At 42.0% G+C, this 12,913-nt stretch overlaps 1 protein-coding gene across 18 annotated transcripts in view; it reads right to left on the bottom strand.

Moving 5' to 3' along the window:
- SIPA1L2 (signal induced proliferation associated 1 like 2) overlaps positions 1 to 12,913 on the bottom strand; it is a 300,638-nt gene that overhangs the window by 56,421 nt on the left and 231,304 nt on the right. For 17 of the 18 annotated variants that reach the window (XM_037025563.2, XM_037025562.2, XM_073241286.1 and 14 more), the window contains one exon: positions 11,093 to 11,312. In XM_037025563.2, coding sequence (XP_036881458.1) covers positions 11,093 to 11,312 — 220 coding nt within the window. Of the gene's footprint in view, positions 1 to 11,092; positions 11,313 to 11,406; positions 12,728 to 12,913 lie in introns of those variants that run through there. The other variant, XM_037025573.2, reaches the window with a different exon arrangement.

Raw genomic sequence — 12,913 nt, 5'->3', positions numbered from 1 at the left:
GCTTTTTGGACTTTGCACTCCTGCCCAGACCTTTATGTTAAGTGTTCAATGACTCAGGTTCTCCTGGCCTGATCTCCAGTTAAAGATTGTCAGCCTCTTACTCTGCTCAGTCCTTCTTTCTTTTCAGATCCGCCAAAAGACCTCAGTCACCTGCCTCCCTCAGCTCGCAATCCCCTCCCCCTCTCTCCACCACCATCTTTAAGTTCTTTGTCTTCACACGTGTTGCCGCCATCATAAAGTCCTACATTCTCAACCATGCCATTGTCCTGCTCTCCTCTCCTGGTAGCTGCACCACCCCCTCCCCCTCTCCTTCCGCCTTCACTGCCCTCTTCCCCCACTAGAACACATTCCTCCCGCCCTCTGGTTCCAAAAGCCACTAACAAAAAGCTGAGGAGAGAGAGAAAGCAGATATCAGTGACTCAAGTCTTTTTATCAGTTTGTCTGTGTGTGTATATGTTTTTGTGTAAGAAGTGTTGCTGACTATAGTTGTATCTCAGTTTGTATGTTTGCGTGTCTAGGTGTGTAGATGAAAAATATTTTCCTACCTCCAGATGGTATTAATAAAAATTGATTTAAAAACAAGTGCTTGTGAAAATTGGGCATTCTAAAACTTCCAGAAAATCTGATAAAAAATATTAAGCATTAATGTTAATTTGGGTTTGGCTGAGGCGGGCATATCCTTGTAGTTATCAGCTGCCTAAGTTTACCTAAGGTCATTTAAGTCTATGTTATCTGCTAAATATTTTAAGAAAAAAATGCCTAAAGGCTTGGCTTTGTCTGATATTCAGTAAAGGTCTTGTAAGTAATCTAGCATAGTTGTTACGAATGAATGAACTAAATAAGTGTGGCAAGTGAACACCTTTTTAATTGTGTTACAGTGTGTATACTTACCTACAGCCTGAGAATCTTTGTGGTAACCTAAAACCTTAAAGTTTTGATAAGTTAAGAAGATATACTTTGTGCTTAGTGAGAGATTGTGCTGTAAAGCTCATGTTTACAGAAATTATAAAATGTTCATGAATTTGTCAATCTAAAGAATGCTAGTGTAACAGTTTACAATAGCCTGCTTCTCAGTGTTCACTAAAAATTAAGGTACCTAATGGTTTTAAGTTCTAATTAAAACGACTTAAAGTAATAAGGAAAACATTTCTGCATGCTAAAGAATGTATCTTTTGATAAAAGAAAGTAACTTTGTTCCAAAGTACAGCTGTTTATTTAGAGGGAGAAATCTAAATGTAAAAAAGGTTGTAGAAAGTTTGTAGAAGAATTTAATATGGTCATGCTATATAAAATTAAAGCAAATGAATCTTGGTATCAAGTACAAAGCAAAATTAGAATTTTGTTTTCAGTTAAAAAGACAAAGTTTTCTTAACTGTTAGTCTGCTCCTAATATTGAAAGATTGCAAAAAGTTCTCTAATTGTTTTATCAAAGCAGTTTCTCATGCTTAAAAGTCTCAATGAGTTGTCGGAGTATTTAAGAAAATAAGATCTTGATATTAAAAATACTAAAAGCTAAAGTTTGCTAACAACTGTGTAACCTTCTTTATTTGCCTTTGAGGTATTTTGTTGTCATTCTAGTTAAATAGATAAGTATTGCTTCATGGCAACCTATAATCCTATTTGAGCAAGTGCCAAAGAAACTTTCTTCTGACAACTTCCCAAAATCAAATTCAAAAAGGTGCTTTTACCTCTAGTTAATTCTGATATTTTCCAGAGGGTCCCTGGAACATGTCAGAAGAACTTTTTCTCATTGGAGAAAGTATTTGGCTAATTTAGCTTATTTATCTGATATATAATTACCTGCTTAATTACCTAGAAAGCAGTGTCAAAAAGAATAATGCTAAACTTTGTTACTAAATGTTTTGTGTTACAGAAATATCAGAATTTCCTTATGTTAACTGTCTAACAGTAAGCTCTCATCAAATCTTTAACCATTGTCATTTGTAAGTCTTTTATTATTTATAGTCACTGTTTCATTACTCTTAAGCTAGTAAAGAACTAGATTTCAGCAGAACAGGTATTAGTTACATAGAATTAAGTAAACTGAAGAAGATGATTTTGTGGCTTTTTGTTTCAAATGTTGTTGATAAAGTGTTTTAAGCTTTTTCTCTTAAGCTGACAACAGTTTAGTAAATAACTGCCTTTATAAGCAGAATTGAAACTTTATCTTTCTCTCTACCTGATCCCTCCAGAATTAAAAAACTCTCAGTGACTATTTTTATATTTCATGGCAGTATGTCTATTTGCACAAGTCCAATAAGAATCTGCTTTCCTTGTAAGAGGATCAATTAAAAACACTGGTTATATTACCAAGGCTTTGACTGGAACGTCATACCTGAGAGACACGTGTGTAAACTCAGATATGAACAGACAGCTTTAAAGAACTAAGATTGACTTTATAAAGCCAACAAAGCCCCTTAGAAGAACTGGCCTGGTACCTTGCTTACAGAGTTCCCAGCAGCCTTACCAGGTGAGTAAGGAAGGTCACTTCCTGGCAGGTGAAGGTACCTCAGGAATGTCTTGAGAACCTCAAGAAGAGAGGAATTCACCCAAATGTACAGGTACTGCAGGCACAATCTGATGGCAAGTCTGGCTTGGCTTTCTGGCCTCAAGAAGCCTTTAAAAATCCAATCTGAAATTCCTTATAAAAAGTTCCAGCAAAGCATATTTAAAAGAGCCTATGTAATCAATTGCTCTTCTTGCTGCACTTATGCAAATAATCAAGCCAACTGTTAATTATTTTCTTAATCTGGCTATTTCTAATAAAAATGAGGGTGATTTTAGAGAAAAGTATTGTTTCAATAATGAGGTCTTATCTATACTAAATCCCAGTACTAGTCATTGAGATGTAAACTTGATCCAGAATTCCAGTCCCCATAATGGCCTGGCTTATGCCCCTACTGGGCCCCTTAACAACAGTTTGTGGTTTACTCTTAGTTGCCCGTTGTGTCCCCAGGTTCCTCCAACAGTGGCTAACCCAGATGACCTGGGTCGCCACCAACCAGATGTTACTTCACCGTTACACACCTCTTTCCACTGAACCCCCTCCTCGGCCTAATACCAGCCTCAAACCCCCACAACGCCCCTTGTCAGCTGGAAGTAGCCAGATCGAGTCGTCACCCATTATGACCAAAAGGCTGGCATGTTAGGCTGGAGGAAGGAAAAACAAGGACATGCAAACAGAACAGAGAGATGTCATAGGGGGAGAAGAGACCAGACCCCAAGGTCTGTGCCTTATATGGAAAGGGGACAGCTCTTCCTGAATTCTATCCTTCTGATGTGCCAACTAAGACCTGGATGTCAGCCTCCTCCCTCTTGGAAGGAAAAAAAAGTTTCTAGTCTATTATGTCACCTTTAGCCAATCATACCTCTCCATACCCCCTAGGATAGCTTGCCCACTCCTCCCCCTCCTAATCCCTTATAAGCTCCCACCTCCCTGACCAGGTGTGACTTCTTCACCTGTAATACCCAGACTGTGTAACATCACCCTGGAGCTGCACTCAAATAAACTACTTGGCCCTTTGTTACCTATCTTTGCCTGCTTATTTCGGCTAAAATTTATCTTACAAAGACCACCTTTGCCTTCATTACTAATAGACAAGAAAGAGATGAATTAGTAGAACTTCACTTTGTCATGTGGAAACCAGTGACAAAAGTAATTGCCAACTACCCAAACAGCCAAATTTCTTCACAGAACGCAGAAAATCTGCTTTAAGCAAAGCAGCCAAAGTGTTTAAGAGAAAAAGGAAATGATTTGCAACTGAATAAAAATCCCTGGGCTTCCTTAGCTGGGGGTTGAACTGTAAAATTCTGGTTAAAGACTGCGACATTCATGCTATGCCCAACAATAGCAGTTGGAGTGCTCTACTGATGTAATGAGAAGGCTGGATCACTGGCTAAACGAGAAACCTCTGGTCATCCAGCCCTGACTGAGAGTCTACCTTTGTTTGTACAAATGGACCTTCTACATTACCGTTTCTCTTTAAACTCTCATATCGAACTTGGTTACACATCACTAATAATACTAGTTGTTAAGAACTCATACATCTGCAGACACATTTTCAAAAGGCTTCAGGCTTCAGGTGGACTTTCTCTAACATGCCTTTCCTGAACCTGACCCAAACGCTGCCCGCAGCTGCCTGTGAACACATCTGACTAATTAGCCCAATCATAGTAATGACCACCTGGCTGTCTGAGCCTGCAATTAAGTAAGGGACATAATTAACCAAATGCACCTGTAATTTTGTCCCCACATCCTTTGGGGTAGCTGTGAAATGCTGGCATCTTGACTAAAAGCATGTTTGTAACAGCGTGGCCTTAAGGACAAGAGTGGTCTTTCACTCCTTTGACACTGATCACAGCTGCTCTTAGCCAAACTCTAGAAGTTTCAGCTAAACCAATCAAATCCCTCTATTTTTAATACTACCATGTTTAGATGTGGTAATAGCCCACCAACTTATTCCTGGCCTCCTTTTTGAAGGGAGCCAGTAGTGGGTATTTTGTCAACACCATTCCTGCGACATCCCCACATGCTCATCTTTGAAATAACAACCATTCCTATTTGTTCTAGGTGTGTTCTAGGTTCTATTTGTCCTTGCCGAGGGGTAAACAAGGAATGCAAGTGTCTTGCCAATGGGTTTCAGCCCCAGGCAAGTTCGCTATGGGTTCAATGCGACCAAAGAAAATGACAGTAAAACGTTCTTGGGGTGAAAGGGTTATACCCAACTTTATTTCCAGGTGGCAGGTCAGTCACTAGAATCCCATTCACTCAGAGTGAGTCTGCATGCAGCAAGCCGTTCTCTGCCTCCGGGCCCCTCTGTCTGCACAGCCGTCCTCTGGGCCTCTCTGCACAGTCATCCTGCACAGCCATCCTCTGGGCCTCTGTCCTCTGTTCTGCTCTCCTGCAGCCTTGCAGCCCTGCCACCCTCGGGCCCAGACCACTGGGCGGAGCTCTTTTGCTCTTTTTATAGAGTCAACAGCTATGTATTGCCCAAGGGTGTGCAGTGAGCTAGTCAACCGGGGCCAGGTGAGAATCCTGGCCACAGGAACTCTCCTTTTATCCACAGCAAGGAAACTGCAAAGCTGGCATGGGAGGTGGAACCCACCCACTGTTGGTGTCCCTCCTCTGCAGACCCCTATCTAGAACACCATCAGGCCAGTGTGGAGCAGAGGATGGACAGAAGCCCCTCCTTCTCAGGTCGTGGTCTTTAACCTCAAGTTTAAGGTTCAAACCCCAGGGAGAAAGGTAAGGAAGCCCAGGGATTTTTATTCACTTGCAAATCACTTCCTTTGTCTCTCAAACACTTTGGCTGCTTTGATTAAAAGATTTTCTGCGTTCTGCTTAAAGAAGTTTAGCTGTTTAGGTAGTTGGCAATTACTTTTGTCACTGGTTTCCACATGACAGAGGTCTCCAGGACTCAGGGTGAGTGTGCAGCTGTGCAAAGGGCATGCAGGCTGGCAGAGCTCTGAGCCCCGCCACTCTCACCAGGGAGAAAAACATCCGAGTGAAAATTTTTCAGGCAAATGAACACTTCTACCTAACGTACACTCTGATAGCCGTGTTTTGCTAGGAAATGCCACCTTGAGGGCTTTGTTTGCCTTTATAAAGCAATAATCCCTCACCCAAGCTTCGGGCATCTTAAAGATTAAAAAATCAAACCTACTGCACATTCCACTGCATGCTGTCTGTTCTCTTGCCTGACACCACCAGACAACATCAGCCCACAGCAGCCAGGCAGAGAGAAAAAATGAGCGAAGACAAGCAGGGCACAGTGCAGTGGGAAGGCAGTGCCAACTTCAAGTCCATTGCCCCCATCCCATTCATCCCTTGGGGGGCTGTGTGCTAAGCCATCTTTCCCAAATGCCCAACAGTGTTGACATTGAGACCTGACAGTCTTGGATTAAGCAGAAAGCTCTGACTGTTTCTAAGTACCCTGAAATAACATGATATATGGGGCCATCTGTAATTGAGCCAAGGCACAAACCTGAATCTTGGTGGCAGGGAAGCTGAAGCCCAGGTTGGGGGAGTGAGCGGCCCAGCTCTGTGCACAGCAGAGCCCTGTACACAGCTCACCCAGAGGCCCCAAGCACAGCGGCACTGTTGAGTCTGGGATCTGGGAAGGTCCTAGGGTGTAAGTTTCACACCCAGAGGCAAACCTGGGGTCTCTTCCTCACCTCCTTCAACTTATGGAGAACCAGGGAGCAAGAGGAGAGAATACAGTTTGTGACAGTTCTTTAGAACAAACTCCTCCTCCTCGTCCCCCATTGAGAGTGGGACTTTCTGTTTACTTGATACTCTGGAGCTGGCAAAGATAACGAGAAGACTAGGAGACTCCTTTCCTCTAGAGTTCAGCTGGAGCGCTCTCCACTTGATGTCTGTCCATGATGTACTTATTAAATGACTACTGTATGCCTTGTTATGGGAGCAGCCGTGCTAAGACAGACAGGGCCCACCCTCTCCAGAAGCTTACATGCCAAGTGGCACAGAGACAGAAATAACCAAAACAGGTAAGTAGTGACATGTCTTTCCAGGCATGTAAAATAGGGTAATGTGACTGATGGCACATTTGAGGACGGCTTCTCTGAGGAGGTGACACGTTCAGGGACACGGGTGACCAGAAGGAGCTGTGTGATGAACAGCCTGATTCTGGCAGAAATGCTCCAGAAAGCAGGAATTTAAACCTAAACCCATCATCATTCAGTAACTGAAAAGGTCCTAGTGTCCCTGACAGTCACCTTACTAAGAGCCGCCTAAATTCCTTCGAGATCTCAAAATGAAAAAAAGCACCTACATTTTTTCCCATTGTTTGGAAAATCATGTAATTGGGAAAAAACTTACTTCTTTTTTTTTTTTTTTATGTTATGTTCTCTGGGACTCTAAACCACCAAGAACTATAATATGTTCAGCTAACATGAGGCATCACTACTGACATCGCTAAGATGATGTTTCCTGAGCATCTGCTACGTCGGTACCAGCAGGTACTGTTTCAGCACCTTGGGCCCAAACGACCAGTAAGAAGTAAGACACAGTTCTGCCCTTGAGGAGCCCAGGCCTTGAGGCATGCATCCTGCAGGGCTGGTCCGAGTGGTGTGCCGTCCCCTGCCCTTGGTGCACACTGCGCCAGTGGTCTTGGGGCTCGCTCCTGAGTTTACAGTAGGGGCAGAAAAGGCACCACCACCTGTCTTAGCTGTCCAAGCCAGTGACTTCAGATCCAGCTTTCCCAGGCCAGTGTGACCTCATGAGCACAAAACTGCTCTTCTGGCAAATTCAGAAAAGACAGTGACTCATGGATTCTGAAGGATGGCTAATGTCTAGGCATCGGAGCCTGGGCCCCTGCTCTCCAGCCTTGGCACGGGTTTTGTGGCCTCCAGTTTCCTTACCCAAAACGTGAAATCACAGGGACCCTCTTTATCGAGTCTGACTTTACTGCTGGCATAAAGAGCAGGAGCCTTCCTTACAGCACATCCTGGAGGTTAGGTATCTGAGGTTTTGAAAACATTTGAAAAAGAGAAGAAAGTGCCATATTGAATCATCAAAACCCTGCCTCTGCTGGCCCACAGACATCTTCTGCAATGCCAGTTGCTGGCCAGCAGCTCTTACCACCTACACCACACATGCTGGGTCTATACCTGGGTCCGCAGCACCTTGTGTGAGTATTAAATTATAAGGGAAATGCTAATTTCCTATGTTTATTCGAAGACTCCCTCTTCCCTCCTCCCCCTTTTTTTACTTCAAGGGGCATCCTCTTCTATGTGCCTAGGTCAAAATTACAGCCTTTAGGAACACAAAAAGCTAATACCTGCTTTTATCTTTCAAAACTTAACAACTCTCATTAGTCTATGCTCATAGAAGATCTCTACCATTCTCTGGAAAAATTTGATCCTCACTCCATAAACAGTCAGGAATTCTCTTTGAACATGTGAACTTGCTAATGTCTGGGATTGAACTGAATGAAGCTGGGCGCTGGTGGTCAAGGAGGAAAAGAATACCATGAGCACCTCTCAGTATTATTGTTACACAGCCTGTGAACTGGGCATCCAATGGCCATTCCCCATTTTTTTTTTCCCCTTTCTAGGTCCCTCTGAATATTGTATTCTGAAATCCAATAATGAAAACAAAGGCCCTAAATGGACGCAGAAACATTTCAGAATTTTTTCAACTGCTTAATCAGGTCATATTTTCACATGTCCAAGTTGAAGATGTAATGATACAGCACGTTTCAATGACTTCACAGGAAACATATGAATCACAGCATGAATCACACCCACAAAGGGTCTGTTAGGTTTTTGTCTCTCAAGGTTGGATAAAGATCTTGATCTCAGGAGAAGAAAGATTCTGAGATGGGTTCAAATTTGGGACATCTAATAGCTAAAAATATCTGAACAAGAAGCCTGTGACTGTAGTGACTACAGGTAGGAGACGTGCACCGAAGAGGCCTTCCAGCACTGACTGTGGAGAGGTGGACTTGCTGGCCTTCCTCCACACTGTCCTTACTCCCAGTTAGGAATGCAGTTGGAATGAGTCTCTACCAGTGAAAGATTCTCTCTTTGAAGAACAGATACGTCCTAGGAATACTCTGGTTTTAAAGTTGGAAAGAGGATGTGTGCTTCTGAGCTTTTGTCTCACTCTACCTACATAGCTATTTAACCATCCAGTACTAGGAGATTCAACAGAACTAACCTCTGCACCAAGTCCTAAAGTGAAGCTAAGTCTTTGAGAAATGAAGAGACACAACTGGGTGCCTCAAAGGTCCTCACTTCTCGTTCAGACCCCACTGCTGCAGTTGCAGATTGTGGGAACTCCTCTCAGAGTGCCGTCGTCTCATGAAGGCTCTGATGAAAGGTCAGTAACCACAAAAAGCGAAGGACAACTGAATCTGTCATTTAGCTACAGAAGTCACAAGCACACAGGAGAGGGGAACCGGCGACCTCCTGAAGCTGCACCTCCCTGTGGGCAGGCTGGAGGGGATCAAGTGTTTGTGGGACAGACACTCTGATACAAATTTCCTGCAGCACCCTTTCTTACATTTTGTCATTTCACCCATCACACCTACAACAGTTTCTAAAATTATGGAAATTGGAGGAGTCACACTGCCAAATAAGGTTTCAAAGAGCCCTTGTAACTGCTTTTCCTAGAGAAATGAACAAGACAAGGAAGGCAGTTCCTAACTTGGATAGAGAGTCAATACCGTTTCCTGCTTGTTTCCTCATTGTGCTTTTATGCTTTGAACATACTAAAAAAGGATGCAGACTTTTAGGATGTGAGTAGATAAATAAACTGTGGCACATCATGATCATGGAATACTATTCAGTGCTAAAAAGAAATAAGCCATCAAGCCATGAAAAGGCATGGAAGAAAATAGCCAATCTGAAAAAGCTGCATACTGTATGGTTCCCACTGCATGACATTCTGGAAAAATCCTAACTATGGAGACAGTAAAAGGATCAGTGGTTGCAAGGGATTTGGGGAGGGAGGGATGAACAGGCAGAGCACCGAGGACTTTTTGGGAAGTGAACATTCTGTATGATACTCTCATGATGGATACATGTCATTGTACATTTGTCCAGACCCACAGAACATACAGCAATAAGAGTGAGCCCTGAGGTACTCTATGAACTTTGGGGGATGCAGACATGGCAATACAGGTTCACGGATTCTAACCCATGTATGACCCCCACCCCGCTGGTTGGGGAATGCTGATAATGGGGGAGGTTGTGTATGTGTGGAGAAGGGGTATATGGAAATTTCTGTGCCTTCTGCTCAATTCTGCTGTAAACCTAAAATGCTCTAAGAAAATGTTTATTAAAAAAAAGTGAAGCTAAGAAAAAAAAGGATGTACATCTTTCACAAGCAAAAAAAGGGTAGAATATGAGAACTACATTAATATGTAAGTCAGAGATTTCAAAACCATACTTCAAGGATTTTAAATGGAAGATATAACATTTGCAAGAAAATAGGGTTTTGTTGATTTTACAAAACTTTTAAAGGGACATTAAAGTTACCTATTTACAAAAAGGAAAAATATTTGATATTAGGGTATTAGAATACATCTGTTTGACCTTTCATATGGTGATCAAGAAGAGTTTAAAGGTTTCTTTAATTTAGGAACATGACACTTTATACTGGGCCAGATATGACATTACTTAAAGAACTAGATTAAGAATATTATGAGACAAGGTTCATTTCCAATTATGTTATACATTAGAAACATTACTAGAAGTTTGATTTCACTTAGCCTGGGACTTCTGTGTGTATTATGAAGTTCAAATTAATTCTAAAGATAATGCTTTTTTCTATGATGAAATAAAAAAGAACCCTGACAATGAATGTACTTCTGATTGAATCCTCATTCTCCCTGTGCAATAGAAATTAACAAAAGGAAATAACACAAATGTGAAAAAAATCACCCTGCAACACTGATTCATTAGCAAGGAATTGACAGTGTATAAAAATCAAAGATTTTAGGATATGAAGGAAAATCATGTAGGAATGATCTAGCCAACCCGTGACCAGTACACTGAAGTAAAATGGACAGAGAACATTAAGTGATGAGCATAAGGATATGCTGCCACCTCAGGGAAAGGCATGTCAAAACTCCAGGTTACCTGACGCCCATCCACCACCCTACCCATCACCAAATATCAGATATCGAACATCAAGAAGATGGAAATAAAAAGCTAGAACACCAAACTTTCTCTTTGCTCTCTGCCCACCAGAAAATCTAGCCCCTGCACTACAGTTTCTTTTTTATAAAATCAGATTTTAGATGATTTTTCCTTGTGGACAGCTGAGACATGGTGTGAAGGTCACTAACTTGATAGAAATGTTTAATATGAGTTTTTCAATTTTCCTCAAAATTGGTAGACATGTGCAGCTTTAACTTTTAACAAATAATCACTCTGGTGCTTTCATATTTAAAAATTACTTAAAAAACAAAGGGAAGAAAAGCAAACATACCACCCAATGATACAGGCTTAAAAAAAAGCCACAACCGCCCCTTCCCCCCACCACAGCCTCCAGCAGAGGGAGCGAGAAGAGCCCCCCAGGCAGGCCCAGTGCTGGGCCCACTTTGGAGCTCCCAGCTGTACTTACTTCTCAGGCTGCCCATGCTGGGCGCGGGGTGGGTTCGGGGCGGCAGCGTGCTGTGGTAGGGCGGTGTGGTGCTGAACAGAATGTCGTTGGGCAGGGCTTGGTCAAGGACCGAACTTCGGGAACTGCCAAAGGAGGACCCCCTGCGATTGCTGCATATGCTCTCATCAGAGAGCGTGCGGTACAGCGAGCGTCGTGGAGACAGGTTCCCGTAGAAGGAGAACTAAACGTGCGGAGAGGGTGAGAAGACAGACACGGAAGCATGGAACGCACTGACTACAGCCGTGCACTGTGTGAGCGCCCAAGCTTCCCAGGCAGGCATGAAGAGCTAGCCAGGCACACGGGTCATCTAGGCAAATGTACAAAGGCTCCTGAGCAGTTACTGGATTTGCATGTTTCCCTCCTTTGACATTCTGAGAAATGTTATCATGAGTTACAAATGCACAGCTTTATTAATTCTGAAATGTTAAATGGAACCTCCCTGGCCTTAAAGCAGTGACAGCTTTGGGAAATATATAAGGTTGCCATTTCAGGCAACAGTTATGCAAAACCACACATACTGCTGGGTTGATTTTCATCTGAAACGACTACGTTTTAATACTAGGCAATTTCTGTACTTATCAACTGCATGTGAGGTTTAATCTCATTTAAATAATAATAAAATTAATCTTGACTATTAGCTTTATGAACAGGCTCAAGAAAATTGATGTCAGTCCAGTAATCTCTAACTGCCTGCTTGAACATATCACTCACAAAAGTCTGTTACAATTGTTGAAAATTGAGTTACAGTAATCAATCATAACCAGATTTAAAGGAACCATTAGAATTATTGTGTTAAATCACAGAGTGAGGAAAATTCACACTGCAGAAGCAGGCAGTCAAATCCCAAAGAAAGATGATACCAAATTGACCTTCCACATAGTTCTGCACACTGAGCCACAGTCCTTTTACAAAAACAATAGTAAAAGCCATAATGTTTGCATCAAATATAGAAGTGGCCATTTACATTTGTGAATGTAGCAAGAAAGCTAAAAATAAACTTCTATTGTATGTGTTTCTTCCATACTGTCAAGTCTGTCCGACTGACTGATGAATGGTAACAAATGTGAGAGGACTGACTACAAAGGTAAATTTATACTATGAAAAGGTGATTTGTCCTAAAAGAAAAAAAAATGTCAAGGAGAAGCTCATTCCTACTGAAAGAAAGCTATCTGCACTTTTTGTACCAAAGTCTGCACCTAAGCTTATACAGTTCCATATACATGATTTGATATACGTTAAAAAAAAGGCTCACTCTGATCGAGTTCTTTGGGGATTCCTTCTTCACACACAACCAGCAGGTTCTTGAGAACATGATTACAGGCAGATCAGATTAAAGCGGCTTTGAGGTAGTATCTAATTAGAATGTTATTCTAAGAACACAATTAGGTTAATTGCAGTATTGTTTTATTATAGGAAGAAGAACTGCAAAGACTTGCTGTTTACTCCTACCACACTCAATACAGCGTTGTCTGATTTTTTTTTTCTTTTCTTTTTTTCATGTGGACAAGATGGGCACACTGGGATAGAAGATCTGGCCTCCATTCCTGACTCTGCTACCAGACATGTCTGTGAACCACTTGGGGCCAGAACGACTTGCTGAAAGAGGAGACCAGGCTGAATTACCTATGAATCCCTTTGCATACTTTTCATTATTTAACCAAGTGGTTTCAGAAATGACAATAATGAAATTAAAACTAATAAGAACAATAAGGAATCTAACATCAACTAGGCACTGCTGCCTTGTGAATGAGGGTGTGTCACTCAAAGTGGGCTTGGCTTAGA

This window comes from Manis javanica, chromosome 7 (genome assembly GCF_040802235.1).
Source record: "Manis javanica isolate MJ-LG chromosome 7, MJ_LKY, whole genome shotgun sequence".
Lineage (NCBI taxonomy): Eukaryota > Metazoa > Chordata > Mammalia > Pholidota > Manidae > Manis > Manis javanica.
The sequence above is the reverse complement of the archived record's forward strand: the minus strand, read 5'-3'. Positions and strand labels throughout refer to the sequence as shown.